A 23,572-nucleotide genomic window follows, 5' to 3' on the forward strand; every position below is an offset into this window, starting at 1 on the left:
GTATAACCATCTGTAAAACGCATCCAGACATAGACATAGACATAGACACCTGACATAGATCCAAGGCTGCTGCTGTAAATGAAACAAAGTGTCACACATTGAGGAGGGAGACTGTCTTTTATTACTATTTAACTTTCTTTACATAAAGCTAATATTTAAGATGACTCATTCTGGTCTGTTTAATCCTTGATATAGGTTCCTACCAACAAAAAAAAGATAATGTTTTAATTGCCACAGATTATGAACAGCCATGTGTTACATAATAGAGTAAGTGATTAGCTTAATACTGGTATATAAGGCTGAGCAAGGATGAAACCTGTTCACAATTTAGCCCAACCAAATTCTATAACACTGTAAATAATGACAAATAAAGCCTTCTGAGAGTCACATGAGCTCTGGTGCAGTACTTTACGAGGCAGACGATGACTGAAACAGTGCATATATTGATACATCCCTAATATCAAGTGCCTATTTATTTCTGCAGGTCTCCATTTAGACAGGATGTGCTGTGCTGCGGCTTCCAGATGTTAAGCATTATATGTGATCATTTAACCTTAACAAAGCAGATAGAGCTCATCAATGCATGCATCATGTTGGTTGAATTTTTTCTTAAAAAATGAACCACCTTGAGCGGTAGAGAGGGTTTTGAAATAAAAGCCATATCGCCCTCTCAATTGCTCCACAGGAAGTAATTTAATTGATGAATTCCTGTAATTTGTTAAGATTGCCTTTTCACACACTTGATGATTCCTTAGATGAAACAGTCTAAACGTTTGGCAGGGAATAGGATGAGAAAATTGATATTACACTCGTGTACGCTTAATGTGTATGTACATAAAGCAGCTTATTAGCTTAGCTTTGTTAAGCTTAGCAGAACAACTTAGTAAAGGTTAAAACACTTTTGGACAGAGCCAGATGAGCTGTTTCCAACAATTTCCAGTCTTTATGCTAAGCTAACCGTCCACTAGCTGTAGCTTCATGTTTAGCGTAAGCATGCCGGCCTTTAACAGAAGGTTTGAGATTATACTATTAATTTAAAAGTCATATTAATCTGTCATATTTATTAAAGCAGTGAAAGTAAATAAAAGTAATATGTATAGCGGTTGCAAATAGAGATAACCAACAATGAAAACTACAATCTTAACATGCAAAGTGTTTGTACTGCTTTTCTGCTGTATTGAGGTTACTGATGGTGGATTTGTTTTCCCTGTCTTGGTTTGAATGTCTTCTTAAAACATTTTAATTGACAAATAAAAGGCAGTCAAAGAAGGCCTTACAGTGTAGTTCTGTGGGACTGATAACGGAAGTACATTAAAAAAACATGCATACCAAAACAAAATCCCCTGCTGCAAATTATTACATAATACATGTTCTCATTTCAAACAAATTTCACACAGATAAGCACATACACTATTACTAAATTCAGACTTGGTGTTGGTGCCAGCACTGCACTGTTGCCTCTCACTATGCTGAATACTATATCGCTGTGGTTCAAGCTATGCTATTCATTCAACACTATAATTGGGAAACAAGTCTCAGTGCTGTTATTCTTTCCCTATAACCTGCTGTATGTCATTGCTCCAATACACCGTCTCCTTAGGTCTTTAATCACACCTTCTAATATTCGAGTATAGCAGAATTCTTCATAAATTAAACAAATTACAACAGTCAGGAAGGAAATAGTTATACATATTGGGCATATTGATAACATTTTGAGGTTAAAACCAAAGTAAAAACACCATAACACTTAAACAGTGGATGAACTGAAAGTACAAAAACTTAATTTGAATATTTAAATAAGTGGCTTGACATTTCAACTATGTAGTCATAACACCGTGCAATGACTGGAATTTCTTTCTCTGTTAAGCTGCTTGCTATAGGAAAAATCAATAGCACCAAACATCCCACGTCAATACTTCTCTTACACTAGGTGCATGTTGGATGATAAAATCAATACATACTGTATACATTCCACATTATGATAATAATACCCAATGAGATTTGGTGAGAGAGATTCTGTGTAGGATGGATTGAAATGTGAACTCAAGTGAAGAAGATGACGCAATGATATTGAGGCATAAATGTACGTCTTTCACTGAAGTGTGCAGTTTAAAGGTGCATATGCATGCACATCAGTGAGGAACATTAATATATTATATTCTAGAATATCTTACATACATGGAAAAGAAAGTGCATTGATTAAGCATTTTAAAGATAATTAACACTAGATCAGTATCGTAAGGTAAAGTAAAAGGAAATCGTATGAGATGAGACAATCAAGCAGATAGAGCTTGAAAAATGTAGTGATTTCATCTTAAAAGCCTAAATAATAACATACAAATAGATAACAGCAAAAACTAGAACATTTATACAGCCATCAAGTCTCAACCTCATCTTACTTCCAAGAATGTGCTCAAATAAAGTCTCATGATCTGGATAAGGACTTCTAGCTAATGGAGGGATAGATGGATCAATAAATGCAATCATACCTGCACTTGCATGATGTTATAGAGAGAGAAGTTATGTCTTTAAAATTCTCCATTACGGAATGTGCTTGGGAGTCTTTTGGTCACCCTAATAGAGTGGTGGAGGAATGAGAAACACAGAAATTGGTGAGCATTTATCCACTTCCCTTTCCCTCATCTCAAAGTCATTTTTTTTTTTGCACTTTTTGGTTAGAAGCCTGAAATAGTGTCTGTGGTGTACACAAGCTTTATGTACTATAAATTGGCAGTTGCTAACAAGCGACATAATAACTAACATAATAAGGCGTCAGTCCACAGAACAGAAGTCTGCCAATAGCTTAGCGGTGGTGGCGCGCCATAGTTTATGGGCGCTGTACGCAATGTAGGCGTATTTTGAAACAACGTTAATAGTTTAAAACGATTTAATTTTTTTGTCTTCCCCCCAATTTACGGTGCCCCCCATGGATGGATGCGCCCTTAGCATTCGCCTATACTGCCTATGCCCAGGGCCGGCCCTGCACTGCACCACTCTATATGTGTATTATGCGTCAATTCATTCCTTATAATAAACAAAACCCATCTAGTCAGTTTACTGCATCGGCAGAGCAACAATGAAAGCTGTAGGGGGGCATCACATGGCATGACACAACAGATAACCTGTGTTGGCATGTGTGAGTGTACACCTGTGTGCATACAGAATTGGATTTGTGATAGCAAACACAGATGTTGGTCAGTGATAAAAAAAAGAATAGATTCATCCATTTACTGCCATTAACCCTTAGCCGGTTCGTAGTGTCAGATGGCTAAGAAAGGCAATCCAGAGGTCCCTATTCCCATCAAAGTTTTCTAGCCCCTCCCTAGGAATCATGGGGCAATCCATAGCCAGATGAGATATTTTATTGCTCCAGCACTTCTGTTTCTTTCCCAGAAGCCCAGAAGGCATCCTTATCAGATACTAAAACCACCTCAACTGGGTCCTTTCGAATTCGACGCAAAGTGCAACAGCTATAATCCGAGCTTCCGTCAAATTTATGAGCTCCTGAATCTCTAAACCTTATTCAGATGTTATCGACCCGTTGGATGGGTGTTATCAGTAGTTAGCAGCTACATCGTTTTTGTTTTTTTTAACATATTTTTGGGGGCTTTTTGCCTTTAATCGGATAGGACAGTGGAGAGTGACAGGAAAGTGGAAGAGAGAGTCGGGGTGGGATCCGGAAAGGACCACGGGTCGGGAATCGAACCCGGGTCGCCAGCGTACGGTGCAGGTGCCCCAACCAGTTACTCCACGGCCGGGGCCAGCAGCTACATTGTTAATTGCTCCACCTACTAGAAGATTCAGAAGGTCCTTATAACCTATTTCAATGTTCCATCACTGATAGGAATAGGACTTTACCAAATGATAGTGGCCGTAATACACTATGACAGGAGGAAATACAACCAGCACATTGTTGTTGGTGTTACATTTTAAAATTGAACTAAGCACAATGACTCATTTTAAGTTACAGAACGCTACATTACAAAACACTTATTTAAACCCACCCCATGATTTTTTCCTAAACATAACTATTACCTTTGTGGCCTGAGTACGAGTAGTTCATTTCTCTTTCCCTTTGTACAGTTAGTTGCATTTTACCCTAAACCATTTCAACTGACAACTAATAACAATCATTCATGGGCTGATAACATCAGAAACTAATTATCTCTAATGATGAGCCAAGCCACCATATGATGGAAACTTTGTTTTGTGAACAAGACAAATAAAGAAATAAATAATCAAGAAAATAAATCAAATCCCAGTTTTCATTGTTGTGAATGGAAAACGTAATTTGGGACAAAAGACCACTGTGGTGCTAAGAGAATCTGACTGCACTTACCTTAGGCAAATGAATTATGGCAAGCAGATTTTATTTAACTTGGGAAGGCATAATCTTGTTTCCTTTGGTAAAGGATAGTCCAATGCAACCTATGCTAAAGGACTTAAGAGCAGAAGCAACACATGACCTTCCCCTAGCATTTAGAGAACTCAACCAGCTCTTATCAAGGCTGCCAGGTAGATACTTCCAGGTCATAACAACTAGTTAGCAACCTTCCTAAGCAAAAAATCCTTGATGGCAGGCTTGTACTCCTTCGCTTAAAGCAGTAACTCACACCCAACACAGTGGGAGAAATAAAGATATGTCCGACTATGGCCTATGGCTCTCAACCAAACTACAAACTGCCCCAGGGCGTGCTGGAGGCTGCAGTCTGATGAAGCCAACACAACATCATACGCAACACAACTACACCATCTGCATACAACTACATACATGCTTGACTTCCTGACAATAGTTGGGACACAGCTCCACCCATATCCCAACAGGACTCCCCAGGGTACATTTATCTTAAGCGTAAGTCCAGAAAAATATTGTAGAAAAAACAAATAAAGGAGAAAGGAAACATCAACCCTAAAACACTGCATACTTTCTTTACACAATATCTTCAATTTATGTTCATTGCACTCCTGAAGCCATTTTGTGAAAGTGGTGTTATTTTCCTTTTTGTACGACCAATATTCTCTTAAACCTGTCTTACCAATTGCGACTTTATTTAAAGTTCTCCTTCAGATTGACCTATTGTTGCTTTTTTGTCCACTGTGCAGGGTTTAACTCTAGACAGCAATTTTTACATTTATCTGCTGAAGGTTTTTTTGTGCTCTTCTTAAATATCACTTTAGCACATGGTTTGGTTTGCAAGCCAATCCTGATGCAAAGTAAACTTACAAAACTATGATGTTGAAACTTGAAGCCAGGAGGGTACACAAACTCAGAATGGACAGGAGGATCTTGCGTCCAGTTATTACACTTACGTAGTTAATCACAATTTTATATTTGTGTATTTTCTTCTAACTTTTAAAGTATAGTATTTTCATATGTCCCAAGTCATTGGGCATTCCTAGAGGATTTAGATTTGATATACTCTATTTATGACAAACAACTGTTGATCGTCATAACGGATCTAGAAATAGTTCCATGTTTTTTGATTCTATTGGTATTTTGTCAAACAACCATAATGTGATGTAGCATCTTCTACCTTTGGCAACCATTCATAAAATTCTGAAAAAAACACCACCCAAAACAAAATGGCATTTTCATTACCACCATTTAACAAGCAGGATTTACCTTCAACAACTATATTATGCCCAAATAAAAAATAATGATGGTAGTTTTTGCTAAAAGTGGGGAAGGTGGTGGCTTTGTATACTTGACTAGGCATTTGTTTGGTACAGTAATAGAGCTGCAGCAAAGCTTTGCCGATAAAGAAGCGCCATCTTCTCTGTTTAAACTGCTAGCATTGTCTACACACTCCAGTGGATGCCCTCAAATTAAGCTGAAAAAAAATAAATATGTGAAGGGCTGTATTTCCAGCCTCAGAGTGGCCCACTGTAGTCAACCGTGCAGTCTCCATGATGGTGTTCAAAACGCGGGGCCGCTGTTGCTGTTCCATATGGGTTTTCAACTTATTTCCTGATTCCAGTTTACCCATAATCAAATTAATCAATCATCACCCTATTTCGCCAGTTGGAAACCAGCTGTTAACTTGGTCTTGGGCACCACCAGTATCTCATCACCATCCTGAATGCTGTAGGAGTGCAGAGCCCGGGTGTTGTACTTCATTTCCTCTGGTCCGAAAGCGCTGCACTTGTCGATGTAGTAGATCCTCATGCTGTTGGTGGACAGCTGGACCACTGTTGTCAGCTGCTTCTTCAGCTCAGCTACTGTCTGGTCCAAACGGATGCTCAGCTGACACAAAGACAAACATTTTAGGCAATAAAGTGACACTAATTTAATTTAGAATAAGTACAATAACAGAAGGTCTGGATGTTTTTATTTTTAATGAGTCTCTGCTTTTTCTCCAATTGTATTTTGTTCATACCAAGCTCCCAGGAAGTGCTCCTTCAGAGGATGAAGCACATTTTTGTGTGGCAAAACGGTGGTATAACTTCTTATGTGTCAGTCCGTGACGTCACTGGGCCCAAAAAGGCTTTTTCCCATTGACTCACAAAGAGACGTCTGTAAAACGTTGAATTAATCGACTACCCGGTATGAACACTTTTATAGCCCTTATTTAAATCACTAGGGTCTAAAAGTTCAAAATGCTCTGAAAGCCGAATACAGAGTTATGTTCCCTCTCCATTAATTTGATTGAGCTGAGAGCAGGAGATCGGAAGCAGGGCTTAAGTAAAACTCAAGTGTGGACTCTCTTTGGGTCCAGATACTATTGGTAGTTTTGAGCTCGAGAGTCAGGCCATTTTGGCATTATGCACTACCTTTTAACTTCGTAGGAATAAAAGCCCCCAATGCTGTATACAGCACTGTCTATACATCTGTGGTTGACAAAAAAAAAGTGGGATGTCAAGGACTTAGTACTGAGGCAAAAACAGTAGTTACATTCACAAAAGAGACACATAACAGTATCGAGAAATTACAATATATTACCTGAAGCCTTGCCTCTCTAGACATTGTAAATTATACAACATAACATCACAACCTGTGTAACTCACCTGTTCCACTTTTTCCTCACAGTGAACTTCCACCTGGGCACGACAGCGAGGTCGAAGGTCGATCTCAGCGAGTGGTTCTAGCTTTCCATACTTGGTTACCAGGGAATGGTATCTGAGGAGGGAAAGACCAGGTTGTGCTGTCAGTATTAAGAGTACACACACACACACACACACACACACACACACACACACACACACACACACACACACACACACACACACACACACACACACACACACACACACACACACACACACACACACACACACACACATATAATGCATGACACTAATACTCACACTCTTGAAGTTGGAGTACAGAGATAAGAGCAGCGTACCTGTAAGGCAGCTCCTCCTCAGGGTAGTCTAAGTGGTAACGGATAAAGAACCTCTCTGCGTCTTCTCTCTCACTGTCAGTCACAGCACTGCCATTTAGCAGTGATATTGAAGGAAGCCTATGAGGAAGCACATGCACACAATATCAATGACACAGTTTGAATCGGAAATCCATTTGATTGTTATTCGGAGGCTGAGTTATGTGCAGAGGGAGATCTCCAAAACAAACAGACCAGGTTACTCAAACCCGTAAAAACACAGGATTTAGCACTTTAAAGTTATCAATCAATGTTTCTCCGCCAAGACACAAGATTGAGGATCTGTGAGCTAACCGCTAACGTTTGCTAAACTTGTTTTTCTGATAATTTAAGATGGAGACATTTAGAAGGTTTTGACCCGGAGCTGAATTAAGCGCATATGTCTCCTCCTTGTTGAAACCAGTCAACACAAATCAAGCAGTTTCACAAAAGAAACAGAAAATGACCTGGATGGACACAGGACGGAGAGGCTGCTGCGAGCTAACCGCTAACGTTTGCTCAGTTTGTTTCTCTGATAATTTAAGATTGAGACATTCAGGAGGTTTTGTTCCGGAGCTTTACTATGTGCATTGATCTCCTCCTGATTACAACAGGTTAACACTTAATAAAGCAGTTTCAGCAACGAAAAAGAGCAATGCTGCACTGGGTGGCGGAGCTAAGAGCTAACCACTAAGATCAAGGCGTCTAAGGAAGTTGCTGGCAGACAACCACAACAATGATGAAACCGATTGTTATCTTTATTAAAATGACAGATTACTCAAGGTTTTACATAAAAGTAGTTGACTTAAGACAGTATAATTTAAAGATGTTATATGTTATTCTTTTAAACACTCCACACTGTTTGGAGCAAACAACAATTTTATTGACAAAAGGATTTCCATTCTGGGGACTCACTGTGCTACCATGAGGCTGCGTTGCTCTGTGTTGGTGTAGGTCTGCAGTAAGGGAATACCCTGCAGCCGCACCTCCTCCAACCTGGGAAAAAAGTTGAGCTTCTCAATGTCCTCCCATCGGTTAAGTCCTGAAAACACACACAGACAGGTCACTTTTCAAATAGTTTCCAGGATAAATAAATGTTGTTTTGTATAGATATTGCCCTACAATATAATGCTGAAATATAGCATAATAGGAGACCTTTAAGTAAATCACCAATCAGCAAGTCGGTTAACATTATACAAGTGAATTCTTTGACCTCAAAGTTGATGTGTTGGAAGCAGGAAAGATGGGCAAGCGTAAGGATGTGAGCGGCTTTGACAAGGGCCAAATTGTGATGGAGGACTGCAGTGGTCACTACCTACCAAAAGTGGTCCAAGGAAGGAAAAACAGTGAACTGGCGAAAAATTCATGGGCGGTCAAAGCTCATTGATACGAGCAAAGACTGGCCCGTGTGGTCGATCCAACAGAGGAGCTACAGTAGCTGAAACTGCTGAAACTGTTAATGTTGGTTCTGTTCAAAAGTGTCAGAACACACAGAGAATTGTATGGGACTGCATAGCCGCAGACCAGTCAGGGTGCCCATGCTAACTGCTTAATGGAAACGGTATTCCCTAATGGCAGTGGCCTCTTTCAGCAGATTGAAGAACACCCCGAGTTCAAGGTGTTGACTCGGCCTCCAAATTCCCCAGATCCCAATCCAATCAACCATCTGTGGGATGTGCTGGATAAAGAAGTCCGATCCATGAAGGCCCCACCTCATAACTTACAGGACTTAAAGGATCTGCTGCTAACGTCCTGGAGCCAGATACAACAGCACATCTTCAGAGGTCTAGTGGAGTCCAAGCCTCGACGGGTCAGGGCTTTTTAAGCCGCAAAAGGTGGACCTACACAATATTAGGCAGGTGGTCATAATGTTATGGCTGATCGGTGTATGCCTTTAATCCAATAGCAAAAAGAGAGAAAATAGTGATAATGATAATTGAAATTGTAAAAACTATCATATATAAGGTTAATTTAACTCTGTCCAACCCATGTTTTAACATTTCACTGTACAGTTTGTTAAACCTTGTGCCTCATTACAAGTACAAAAGTGCTACAGCCTTTCAGCATAGTTTGAGAAAAGATACATCTTCAAGACATAATCTGAAACAACAAGATTAAAATAAAGATGTTCTACTCTCAACAGAACTCCAAAAATAGATCGACCAGCAATACTCCCCAAATAAAACCAATTCCTGAAAAGGTGACGTGGAGAGGGATCTGTTGCAATACTGGATAAAACAAAGCTTTTAAGATACAATGACATTTTTGATTGTGCTATTTTTGTCAGCCATAAAGTCATTGCAAACAGATGTTGACACTGCCTTTCTGTACTGAGCAGAAAATCTGAAGTATATCAGTGTTTTGCTACCAGAATGAAATTATAAATAGTAAAAGGACTGCATTTATATGGCACTATATCCAGTCTGTACGACTCCTCAAAGCGCTTTACATTATACAAGTCGTTGTTCACCCATTCAAACCATGTATGTATAAAGCTGCTCAGTGGAACATGAGGCCAAAACGTACGTGATGGACTGACACATAAGTTGTAGTACTGCCATTTGGCTACTTCAAAAATGTGCATGGACACGGCACACTTTGTGGGGTCTTGATTCAAATCCATTCATACAGAGGCAGGGGCAGCCATGCAAAGTGGCACTTGCTCAGTTGTGGAAAGTAACTAAGTACATTTATTCAAGTAATGTACATATTTGAGGTACTACAACACAAGTATTTTCCTTTTATTTTCATTGTATACTACTTAATACTTCTACTACATTTTTGGAAGAAATATTGTACGTTTTACTCCACTTCATTCATTTTTTAGAATTATTTTTGCTAGTTACAGTACTTTATAAATTCTGATATTGATTTGAACGAAAAAACATTTAAAATATGACTATTTGGTGTGGATTAAACCATTAAACCATTATATTTAAGTAACTGAAAGTAACTTAAAAGGGGTAACAGAAAATTAATTGGCAGCAATTTCGCTAAGAAGGTTTTTATTACAAATGATTTAACTGAAATGTGAAGATTTGAAGCTTTAAAGTATTTTACAATATTTAAATATTTTGAGTTTGTTCTGCAATGAGTACTTTTACTCCCAATACTAAGTATATTTTCCCAATAGTACTTAAAGTAAATACTTTTTCTCGAGTATCATTCTTGATGCAGTACTTTTACTTGAGTATTTTTACAGTGTAGCAGGCCTATCAGTATCTTTACTCAAGTAAAGAACCTCAATAATTTTTCTACCACTGCACCTGCACATGAAAGCTAACATTCACACACACATATTCACACAACCACATAGAACCCAGAACCTTCCAATTTTAAGATGCCCACAATACCTCACATCCACAGACAGCAATAAGGAAAAATAAAACATTTAAATTGTTTACCATGTCTCAAACCGAAACACACATACAATTCAACTCTTGTAACTTACCTGAGTTGTGCAGGTTTATGCTGCGTAGTTTGGGGAACAGCCGCAGCAGGATATCCTTGTTGTCCTCAATGGAGGCCAAGTTGTTGTTTGCCATAATGAGCGTGTCCAGACTGGGGAACATGGGGCCAAACTTACGGACCTCGGCCCAGTCCTTGAGGCTGTTGTCGGTGATGTGAAGGAGGCGCAGGGTGGGGCAGGCCATGCTGGAGGCACTCACACTACTGTACTCATTAAGGCACAGGAACAACTCCTCCAGCCTGCAGATATAAATAGGGAGAAGGGAAAAGGTAATGCTTTGCCTGGCCTCATAAGGTTAAGTTTGTCCATTACTCAAAACATGTTCCTGAACAGGACATACAATGCTAATTTTCAGGTTTCATATTCATATACTTATTTTGTGTCTCTTCTGTGACATGTCTCCATGCTTTAATGTTTAAAAAAGCTCTTTATTTTTCTCATACTGCCTGTGCTGCAGCACCTCTTTTCACCCTCTGTCTGAAACCAGAGCCCAGTGTGCTCTAATTGGGTAACAGGCCGGATATGTTATGATTGGTCCCGCGCCTTAGCCTATCACGTACAATTTGTTGGAGCGCTAGCCAACAGAAGTATTAGATAATGATGTCACTATTTTCTGGAAGTAAACAAAGGAGATCAATGGAGGCGTTTCAGGCGGGGGGCGGGGGGGGATTTTAGCCTTTGCAGACCATTTATATACTACAAGAAAGAGAAAACCCCCAAAAAGCATAATAGGGACCCTTTAAGCTGATAGGTTGATAGGAACTTAACATAAGGACGAAGGTTTTACTGTGGTTACGATCATACTAGAGCGTGTGTGGGCATCAAGTATCATCTGTACGCTTCGCACACATCATCCTCTTTTAATATTACCAGGAGTAAGTATCTCAAGAGCTCCCTAGACAAATACGTTTCTTCCTTTGAATTTTTCGATACATTTCTGTTTAGCAGGACAATCTTCATACTTTAACACACTCTAATAATTGTTCCCCCATCAAATTGAAATCTTGTATAATGCTAAAATCTAAAATACGGTGGAAAAAATCTTGTTGGGCTTTTGTCTAGGGAACCAGTGCCAGGCTTTCTTTACAGATGGCTTACAAATATATGTCATCCCTGCAGCACCATTTTTCCCATATTATATGCACTGTGAACACTTTATGCTAGTTGGTGGAGTAACGTAAAGCAGTGATCTCCTTACTCAGTTATCTCTGTGGTGAGCAGCATCACGGTGTCCCAGGACACCTGGGTGTTGTTGAGGACGAGGCGTCTGACCCGGGAGAAGCATTCAGCCCATCGCGGCTCCAGGGTCACTCCTCCCAGGGGATTTGAGCTCAGGTTCAGGAACTCCAGGTTGGGGATGTTAGACACGATTTTACTGATCTGAGAAACGAGCAATGATGTGTTTTCACCTTAGAAACTAGAAATGTAAACAGAAAACTTCAAAACTGATTTTACTTTTTGGACAGCGACAGATTTTTACTGGACATTAAAATGCGTAAATCAACATCACAAATTCTGAAGTTCAAAAGTTTGGCACATTCATTCCATTATTACTATGGGATATGTCTGGCAGGTTAAATTAGTTATTGTAATGAAGGAACATGTCAATGGTGAGCCTCAATATGCGTTTTTAAATGTTATTTTTGGACAGGCTTATTAAAAATAATTCTTTTTATTATCTTTATTTTTTTTACCTACTTTTACAACTTATTTTCTTAAGATTGTTTATGTTTGCACCAAAAGACACCAAATCAAATTCCTTGTATGTGTAAAACGTAACTGGCAATACACTTAATTCTGATTCTGGTTCTATAGCCAGCTTTAACGTAATATTTATATAGTAATATGAACGTTGGTAAGGTTACATTAGAGAGTGAAACAATATTCTTTATTCATTGTCCTCTATCTCTCAATCCATTAACATTGTCTCATTAAGTTTTTATCTATATAATTTATCATCTCGGACAGGAGAATGAAGATTTTCGCACCAGACTTTTTAAAAAGACTTTTAGGCATTTCCACTCTGGCTTTGGATACATTCATTGTTTAAGTCCTACTGTAAGTCTTACATTGTTGTAACTCTTTAAAACACTGTACATGGTACAACTATAATGAAGGAATTCCAATCTGTTTTATTCTACAAATGTTTAGTTTTTGCACCTTTGTAGCCTCTCTCTCTCTCTCTCTCTCTCTCTCTCTCTCTCTATAGAGCAACAGATTTTTAAGTTTCTACAACAACCACCAACATAATCTTGGAATGGAAATTAACTAATGTAATAGACTTAGAGACGGCACCTCACGCCAGTCCTGCAGCTTGTTGTGAGACAGGTCCAGCTCTATGACATGGGCGCAGAAAGCAGCAATCTCAGCCTGGTCTCCGGCCCTGTTGATCCCACAGCCGGTCAGCACCAGAATACTGGGCAGGTTCAGACGGTCTGGAGGGGAGGTGGGAGAGGACGGAAGAAAATAAAAACAGTAACGTTTAGTCAGACAGAGGGGAAGGTTCGCACAGGAAAAGGGATGATTATTTTTTTATGATCAAGTGGCCTTGAGATGAAACGCAACAAGACGCTGTGATTTGTTTACAACAAAGGATTGATACTGAACACAATGGGAACGAGTGAGGTGTTAAAGTTCCAACAAGGTGTTTTGAACTGTTTATGAAATATTACACTGTACTACTGATGGCTGTTTGTCACCTACATAAACAACTACATAAGCTGCATTCACATGAATTGGCTTAAACGGATGTAAATTATCATGGAGTGCTGCGCTCTGTTCACATCAGTTCACATTATTTCAACGTTTCGTTTATCGCTGACCTGTATTGAACTGAAACTGAGCATTATCTGTTAGGATTTTATGTGCTCATGTGTTTCATGTTTTCATTGATACAGGTTACTGCCTGAATATGCTTAATGAAAGGCAAGTTTTCCTATAAATAAAATCACCGAGCTGAGCATTTTTTTATCCTCAATATCTTAGTATTTATTTTGATTGATTTCATTTAATTATTTTTCTGAATATTTGATATTTTCTTTATATTTTATAATGTTTAGATACTCCTATTCTGTATATTTTATTATCATTGATACTGTTATTCTGTATTTTTTATAATTTTTAGATACTTATAATAATAGGTATTTATTATTCAGAATATGTACAGTATTTATTGTTTTTACATTTTCACTTGTAAATGTCTATATTTTTCTTATTTGTACTTTATTCTATTTTTTAAGCAATTCTGTAATTCCTGAAGATTCACTGGCAAAATGCTGCTGTGAGAAAATAATCATCTATCCATCCATCCATCCATCCGTCCATTTTTTCGGTAGCTGTGGTGGGATAAGGAAAAAGTGATATGCCCGTACAGCTCACCTTTCATAGGGGAGCCTTGAGGACATGTTATGGGCACCACCACCACTCCCATACCGGGCCCTCTGCGTACAGGAAAGTTCTCTGGGCTGTACTTTTCACTCATGACCTCGACAAAGGTACGGCCAAACTCGTCCTGTGGAGGCTCCATGGCTCCGTCCTGCTGAACAGCCCCCCCCCCTCACCTGGTATGGAAAAGAGACACAAATCAACATTGATCAGATGTCCACTCAAGCGTGGGTCCTGTTTAACTAACACAGGCATATTTGGTGCTAAATATATTATACATTACTGCACAAGAGTTTATATTCTGTTGCTCTTTAGCCCTGGAAAAGGTCCATCTTATCTTATCTTAACTAAGGATTATTTGTTAACACCTTCTATGAAGGCCATACGGTGGCTGACAGGTGAAAACATGCCACAGAAAACAAACTTTTGACAAAAAGGGGCTGCAGTATATTTTGTTTATATATGAAAGCAATTGGTTACTCTTCAGCTGATAAATCAAGTTGTTTGTGATAACGCCATGGTTACTTTTACAGACCAATAATACATAGATCCATCTAATGTGTTTGACCCACTTTCCTGTTTGAGATAAGTCAATATTTCTATTCTGTTTCTATTTCTAAAATATATAACAGAAAGTGTCTTACCTGAAGAGACCTTTTCTTTGACTTGACCACTTTCACAGCTCACTGTCTTGTTCTGATGATGGCCTGTTTAAAAACACAAGAGTAGTTTAATTCCTTTCACTGACAGATGTATTTTATAACAGCAAGTGAAACTAAATGTAATTAACTCTATTTTTGAAAAAGGCCTTTTCAGCAGTATCTTACTCCAGTGCTGGCTAGATGTCCCCAGAAGAATTGCTGTTCCCTTTGTGGTCAGTTGCTCAAGGCAGACCAGGACAGGAAGGACCGTTCACCACATGACACTGGAGAACAAACAAAGTCAAAGATCACTTGGCCTTCTGCCTTGTTATTAATTTTCCAATATCAATATAATCAGAAGTACACGGAAGCAGGTAGAGCAGAATGCTGATATAAACAGCCATAGCTTGTAGTGCCACATTTTACCCACAACAATTTGCAAAACAGATACTTTGCAGTTAAAATGTCTATTTAATCCAATGCCAATATGTTTCTGTAGTATATTTATTTATATTTCTGTACTTTGAGAATGTATATTGTACTCTATTTATTCAATATTTTCGTTATATTGTGTATTATTTACACAATATATACTTGCTGCTGCTAATTTTAATGTTTACTCTGTAAACTTCCGATAATGTTCATTTATTATTTTGATTATATTTGTATCTTATTGTATCTTTTAAATATGTTAAATATGTTGAACTCCTGTCATACAACACTGCTGCAGTGACAAAATACTTTCCCAATTTGGGATAAATACAGTATCCATTTATCTATAAACTGCTTTCCAAGTAGGCTAAAAACCAGACAGCAATTTCATCCAGAGATTTAAAAAAAATAAGGGCCATTATCTGTCAGTGGCAATAATGTATAAGTGTGCAGTAAGTAAGTCATTTAGAGAATAACAGCGGTTCTGACTAGTTTTGTAACGTGTTCAGTCCGCTAAACCAAACACCCTTGAGAAATCTATCAATTTTAAGTATCTTTGTTCATCAGTAAATCTGTACATTTTACAGCTTATAAAACATAGTAGCAGTCGATTAATCACAAACTCGTCGTTAATTCGGCATATCATTTTGTTAATAAAGCAATGCGAAATTGAACCAAAATCAAGTTAACTTGCTAGATCCTCTAACGGAGTAAAGTCTATTGGTTGAAACATGATAGCTGCATCGACAAACAAACAGATTGTAAAGGTTGACATTGTATTGCACAATTGTGCAATTTAGTCTACTAGATTAATGCCGATTTGCTATTTAACTGTGGTGAATTTGTATGTAGTTCTCCTGATGTTATCATATAATGCATTGGCCTATAAAGCGCAGGCAGCTAAAAATGGACTGTTTTGTTAATTGAATTTGGCAGGGTCTGTTTTGTAGGGAGTCCGCTGTGAAAAATGTAGTTATTTTATTATTCGTTGCTTATCAGTTAACGTAAACCTGACAATCTACGATTCAACATATTATTGTTGTCAATTCGGCATTAACCTTTTTGAAAAAGTAAAAGATATTAAGACCACATTTGAACTTTTAAACCTGACTATCTATAGCCCCTCAAGTTGAATCAAATTAGTAAGAAGTGGTCCATGCAACAACATGGACATCGATTAAAAAAGAGGATATTTCATTGTTTCAAATGAAAACTTTTCTATAGAATTAACGCCGAACTGATGTATAAATGTTGGTGATTTGTTAAAGGTCTTATAATGGTCTTTTTATTTTATAAATATGTCAATAATGCTTAAAAAATATATGAATTCGCAGATATTTTAAAAGAATTTGGCTGGGTTTTTTTTTAACTAAAAAGCTTGTAGCTAATCCTTTACCGAAAATGACAACCCTGTTCCCTGTCATTTTCCCAGCTAAAGCAACTAACATATAACTGATGAATAACAAGTGCTAACTGCGGCTAATGAGAGCCCGGTAAGAGACAGCGTCCAGTCTGACCCCCAGCAGCAGCTCGATGGATAACAGATGGCAACGATATAAAAATACTTCCAATAATAACTAGCCTATGACAATATGTCAAGAGTACGTCTCAAAAACGGATTAAATAGAAGGTCTACGTTACACATACCTTTGATGTCTACTTTGATTTTCCTTGTTAATAAAAACAAACCAGCTGTCATTTTGCTCTCCGATACATACCGGAAGTGACGTGGTTTGATAGCTGAAAATCTGTTGTTTTTTCCTTTTTATTTTTTGACTTCTTTTTAGATTAACAGTTTAAAGTGGATATTTTATGAACCATTTTAGGCTTTATCCCACAGAAAGAAAAGAAAACTGATGACCCTGAGACTAGGATGTCAGTGGTGTCATGTAGTGAGGTACAACTATTATACTTAAGTACGATTTTGGGGTACTTATACTTGATTATTTAAATGTTATACTACTTTATACTTCCTCTACACTACATTTCAGAAGCCAATTTTGTACGTTTTACTCACTACAGTTATTTGATGATATATTATTTAGTTTATGTATTAAGTCGTATTGGCTAAAACGAAATATAAATTAAATAATAAATTAATTATGTATATATAATTATATTATAATTATGGGCTAAAATACCCAGGAGCACTATTTAAACTAATTAAAAGTAGCTCCACAGCTGTGATGAACACATTAATGCATTAAAAAAAACTAAAAACAGTAATTTAATATATATGATTCTCAAACGAGACATAATGCATAATCAGTACTATTACTTTTGGCATACTAAGTATATTATGATGACATACTTTTGTACTTTAACTTCAGTAAGATTTGAAATGCATTACTTTTACTTGTAACAGGGTATTTTTAGACTGTAGTATTTCTGCTTTTACTAAAGTAAAAATATCTAAGTACTTCTGACACCAGTGGTCATTATGTGGGCATTTTGAATGTCAAGGTCCCATTGTGTCACAATCCACTACTGTAAAAACGTCCTAACACGGACAGCCTGAAGTGTTATTTAAGAAATGAATACCTATTCATTAGTTTCAAACTTGAAATTGTAAACATGTATTGTCTAAAACTGCAGAGCAAAAAAAAAAAAAACGAGAATAAAGAATAAATATATAAAGGGAAGATGTGAGTCGTATTGATTTGCACTAGCGTATGCTGAGAGGCCATAGGTGACCTTCACTATTATTTTTACTGGATTAAAACTGTGTAAACCCTAAATATTAGATCTACAAAACAGCAACTTTTACACAAGTGTCTTTTCTTAATTTAAACGTCTAAATTAAAATAATTTTCATATAGCTTAATTTTCAATAAATTAGTGAGTGGTGTCTTTTAATGTTTGTAAGCCAAGTCAAACATCGCCACCTACAGGAAAACAAACTTATTGAACAGCAAATACATGTGGAAAAACATAGATGGTCAAATATTTGATTTTAAAGATTAACATTTAAGCATTTACACATTTTGAGTGGCTGGATACATTTTGAAGAATACACTTATCAATTCAAGTTGGCACATTAACTTTCTGTCTAGAGTCTGAATCTCAAAGACGCATCAGTCAGTTGATTACTTTTGAAAAAACTGAATGATAACACTAGTTTGTACATTCTGGTTTAGCACGTGACTTCCAGGTAAATCGATGAAAGACCAGATCCAAATCCACTTTTTGGGTTTCCAATGTAAAGACCATCATCTTTTAAGGAAAAGTCAAATAGCCCTGCTTACTGTATGTACCCAATTTGACTTACCACTTCAAACACTGGATCATAGATACAGAATCAGAATCAGAAAGAATTACTTTAGTAATCCAAGAAGGAAATTGGTTTTCATGACAGTTGTTCGATTTAGGTTGAATAGAATAAGATAAAACAATATTTATAATAAACTTAACAATAAAAGTAAGGAAATGTGTGTTTGGTAGCTCATTTATTTGTTATAACAATGCTTCTTGGCAATACATCTTATACTGTTTGAAAGCCTGTTTCTTACCTTTTAAATGATGCCACATTTGTGAGTAACATGGATTTGTGGGAGGAGCAGCAAAGCTGAGTAAGTGGGTTGCACCCATGAAAAATGTGACAAATCTCCGCTGCCAATGCCAAACTACAGCCAATCTCCGGTCTTGTACGGCCGCCAGGAGGTCAGCCTTGATTGCCCTTTACTGTCAGGCCGGCTTGCACTGGAACCTCACCATGTTGAGGAACATTATGTTCAGCAATGAGTCCAGATTCTGCCTATGCCACTTTTTTGGTGGAAAAGAGGCACAAGTGGAGAAGACACAGAGAGCGCTTTGCTGATTGCTGCACCAATAGAGTAGGAGTGGAGAGGAGGAAACGGCCTGCCTGCAGTCCTGACCTCAGCCCCGTTGAACACTTGTGGAATCAGAGTGACCAACTCAACCACGTTGGCTGACTTGGGAATGATACTGGTTGACAAATAGGATACCATCCCATAGCAGTGTGTGACCAGGCTGGTGAGCAGCATAAGAAGGAGAGGCTGTTGTGGCTGTGTATGCTTCTTCCACACACGACTCAGCCTGGTTATTAAATAAATAGATTGTTAATAAATAAATTGTTGCCAATATGTCTTGTGTCATCAGATTTCAATCATCCAATCCCCCAAACAACACCAAAAGAGTCAACAGCAAATAAAAGCTGTTTGGCATTGGCAGAGGAGAATCGTCACATTTAACTTTATAAACATAAGAAGTAAAAATGCAAAACAAAACTAGACTGTATTTGCTCCCTGCTGATCCTGTGCTGTGTCCGAACATCTGTTTCAATTAATTTGGTTAGCAGAAACTGGGATCATCATATTTTATCATGGATGTGCCTCTTTTGGTCAGCAGTGTCACAGCAAAGTTTCATACAGTATATGCGTCCCCCAAAATGTGTTTTTTTAGATGTTAGGAGACATTGTGATTTATTTTAGGGAAAGCTAACCACTTAAATTGTATTACTGTTCAAACCCTTTGAAACATATCAGTCATGTCAGTTTAAACTCTTATATGTACTCTTATTTATTTCATGTTTAACATCAGGCAAACCGACTGCCGATGAAAACTGGTCTTTAGGTAACTCGAGTACCTCTAAATGTGTAATGCCGATTGTTGATTTATGTACAATGTTCCTTCTAAAAAATGTAAATGACACTATGACACGATAATATGATAATGAATTGTTCTGTATTCCACATTGTAAACATGAGCATACATGTTTGAAAAAAACCAAAGAGCACCACGTTTCAACACATCACAGGCATTGATATAACGTTACGTTAAATTGAGTTCTGCAACAGTGCCCTTTACACTGTGTGGGAAGGTTGATTTTGCAATGTAAACAGTGACTATCCTGACTCCCACGGCAAAAGTTAATAATTTTATGTTCAACTGATTGGTTAAATAAACTAAAGTTCAACTCAGACCCCAAATATCTGTGCACTGCATTGAGGAAAGGTTAAGAGACAAGTCTTTGAGAAAAGCTACTGTATGTCGGAATTTACAAACTAAAGTATAACAAAGTTGTAAAGAGCAGCGATGAATCTATCCTTGTAAAAAAAAAGACACAAAGAAGAACTGCCTGGCTTGATAACGAGCAGGGACGTTGTGGCTCTTGGTCCTGTTTTCAATCCATTAAATAAAAGGCCCAAAGTAACAGTTTTGAGCGTGAGCATGTCAGGTATGGTGGAGCTTTGGCAACTACGTGAGTAGACTCTGTCACTTCGCTGTATTCCATAGCCTACTACAAACCAAACTTGTGGTTTAAGACCACTGGATAGCCCAGGGCCCACATTTAACCCTGGAGAGTTATGGTTACAATTTCTCTATTTCTCTATGAATTGTTTAGTGAGTATAAAAACGTTTTTCATTTGGGCATGAGCTTTCATTTGCCAATCTTAGACATTACTTCAAACAAGAAAATCCTCAGGTATTTTGATATGTTTTTAAAGTATTGGATGGATAAAATGTTTTACCTGATAATGCGACAGATAAAAAGCCAGGGAATCCCTTACTTTTTAAGTTGTATTGTATTTCTAAGGCGAACATGAAAGACTGTACTGGAATGCTATCCATACAATAGTCGATTCAATTAAAAACAAAAATGGTGGCATGAAAAACGTCAGTCAAACACTTTTACAATCAGGTCTTTAATAACTGCAGGTATTAATACTACTAATAATAATACAAATCCATGTGTTTTTAAGGTTTCTTATACTGCTTGCATACATCCAACAGAAGCAAATCGAGGTACAATTTTTGCATTACATTTGTTTTCTTTGTGCTCACTCAGTCATGCTCATTGGTCACCCTTTGATCACCCAATCTGAGATATGTTATGAAAACTTTGCAACAAGGAGCAAGAAAGCTAAAAGAACACATTTCAACGTTTTATACATAGCTTACCTGAACAACTTTAGTTTGTGAAACTATAACTTAAAACAGAACATTTAAAAAGTGGAAGAGCAGTTTTAAGAGTTGACATTCAATGTTGTTTGTCCATATAGCATGATTTCAGACACATGTACACAACTGTAAGGGATGGCGGTAGAATAATAACAGGGATGAAGGTACATTTAATGCATCTTTGATCAAATCATACTGGAATCTGTGACAGCCTGAATACCGCAATTCACTCTTTAAGCTGCAAAATAATAAAAAAATGTTTTACTGTGATTAATATTAATCTAACCTGGCTGTTTTGCTTAATTTTGTTCAAATATAAGCAAAGGACACACTAAGGATACTTTGTTGATTTATTGTAAAAAAAAAGAATGCGTTTTGCCATAAAATGACTGCTTTAAAAAAGATTGTAGTTTAGTACAGATTGTTACCTGCAACACAAGAGTAGGTGTATTCTGTCTCAGCCTGGTCACCTGAGAGAAATGGAAGAAAAAGAAGCAGAAGAACAAGTCAACAATCTATCCAAGTACAAAACAATATTATTATTATTATTATAACATTACTATTCTGAAAATGTTCAGGTTGTAGCAGAGAGAGATTTATTCTCCAGTAAGTGTTTTGAGGGATTTACTTGGCTGATAGTAGTCATAGATCTTGACCACGGCTGGCTTCATGTTCTGCACTGGGATCTCCAGTCTGAGATCCAAGCTGTGGTTGATGGGTATGTCTTTTGGTAACTGTTGGAATAAAAAGAGAACAAACCATGAATGACAAATGTAATGGCATCATTTAATGCTGTTTGCTGAGGATACATTTCTCACCTCCTGTATGTAGACCAGAACATGATCCTCCTTTTGTTCAACACGATCCACCAGCAGGGCTCCTTTGAGCTGTGAGGAGATGGTAATCAGCCAGGTGACCCAACAACAGATGAAGACTCTTCCACTTTCACTTAAGCTGAAAGTTACTGAAATAACTCACCTTCTTCAAAGATTCTTGGTCTGGGACAAATCCAGAGAGCATTTTGATATCCAGTATCACCATGTTTGTACTGTTCCCCTTTCCACTAAATCTGTAAGGATAAGGAAGTATATTTCTCCCATGTTCATCCTTCAGCAGTTACATAGTTCAAGCTGGTAGATGCAGAGCATTGTTTCTCAGAAACGTCAGTGTTCTTCTTTAGCGCGGATCTGCTTGTTGATTACTTACTTGGACTGAAGTTTCAGAGTGAGTTTGGTACTTTTACTGGTGCAGTTGGCCTCTGGTCTCACATTGACACTGAGGGTTGTTGCTTCAGTAGGAGTTGGGATGTTATAGTGTTGAGAAATCTGGAAAGGGATACACAAGGAAAGCACTATTCATAAAGAGTGAACCAGAATCTCAAGATTGCCTTTGCAAAAGAATGACGTCCGGATTTACCACATAGAGAAGTACAACATTGCTTTCAGGGGTTACCATTTTCACATTGTAGTTTACAATTTTCACCTTGATGGAGTGACTGTTGAATCCATTGCCTTCATCTCAAGTTAAATCCAGACACAGACATAGGGATGAGGATTTTTACTTTCACATATTCAATTGTTCGGAATCTGAATAATGTTTAACAGTTTAATGTAGGCAACACAGCATGTATCTAATACATAAGAACATTTTTATCTTTGAGCACAGCAATCCCTGGACCCTGATCCTGTTAATATTTGTATTAGTCAATTTATATAACATTTTGATAAAAAGTTAGAAAAAAAAAATAATAATTAATAATAAAAAGAAGCAAAATAACAAAGGCTTTACAAGGTATGGAATTAAATACTCAAGTAGTTTTCCTTAATGTTCAAAAGGGGCAAGAAGAAGCTTAAAAATGTTTCCGGTCCTACCCCCTCTAGCATACATTGATCATAAAAATCAAAGTTCAGTTCATCGTCTTCAGCATTCGTGATAATTGACTCGTTGTATTAAAAAATACAAAATAAAAATCATCTCTTTGTACGACTCAAAAATAATAATTAAGTAATCAAAATCGCCCAAGGCAAGAATAAGTCGAAAAAAATCCCCGGGCCTGCTCATAACCATTTAGGATTTTGTTTTTGAGTAGTTTTGTTGTTACCAAATCCTAAAATTGCATAACGGTAGTGGATGGAACATTACAGAATGTACTTAAATAGCATTTCCTTTTAAAGCGTTACAAGACAGGGGTGCCTTCTTTCACTAATATTTTATCCTTGCATTAGTGACAGTTCCTCTTGCTTTGAAGTAAAAATGTTGGCATCAAAGTTACAGTACTTACTGTGGCAACTTAAAGCATAATGTTTCTCTTACCGGGATGATGGTTGTTATTTATATGACCCTTACCTTCAAAAAGTCCTGGAATG

The 23,572-nt window shown here is 37.5% G+C and overlaps 1 protein-coding gene across 1 annotated transcript; it reads right to left on the reverse strand.

Annotated features, from left to right (window-relative positions):
* Positions 1 to 98: 98 nt before the first annotated feature.
* On the reverse strand, positions 99 to 16,994 carry LOC134880250 (tubulin-specific chaperone cofactor E-like protein). The gene is made up of 11 exons (XM_063907044.1): positions 16,932 to 16,994; positions 15,039 to 15,136; positions 14,856 to 14,918; positions 14,206 to 14,387; positions 13,123 to 13,262; positions 12,026 to 12,207; positions 10,810 to 11,066; positions 8,274 to 8,400; positions 7,344 to 7,460; positions 7,006 to 7,117; positions 99 to 6,244 (listed from the first exon to the last, which is right to left on the reverse strand). Exons 4-11 carry the CDS (start codon positions 14,351 to 14,353, stop codon positions 6,011 to 6,013), a joined length of 1,317 nt encoding a protein of 438 aa, XP_063763114.1. The 5' UTR covers positions 14,354 to 14,387; positions 14,856 to 14,918; positions 15,039 to 15,136; positions 16,932 to 16,994; the 3' UTR covers positions 99 to 6,010.
* Between the last annotated feature and the right edge of the window lie 6,578 nt (positions 16,995 to 23,572).

This window comes from Eleginops maclovinus, chromosome 18 (assembly GCF_036324505.1).
Source record: "Eleginops maclovinus isolate JMC-PN-2008 ecotype Puerto Natales chromosome 18, JC_Emac_rtc_rv5, whole genome shotgun sequence".
NCBI classification, from domain to species: Eukaryota; Metazoa; Chordata; class Actinopteri; order Perciformes; family Eleginopidae; genus Eleginops; species Eleginops maclovinus.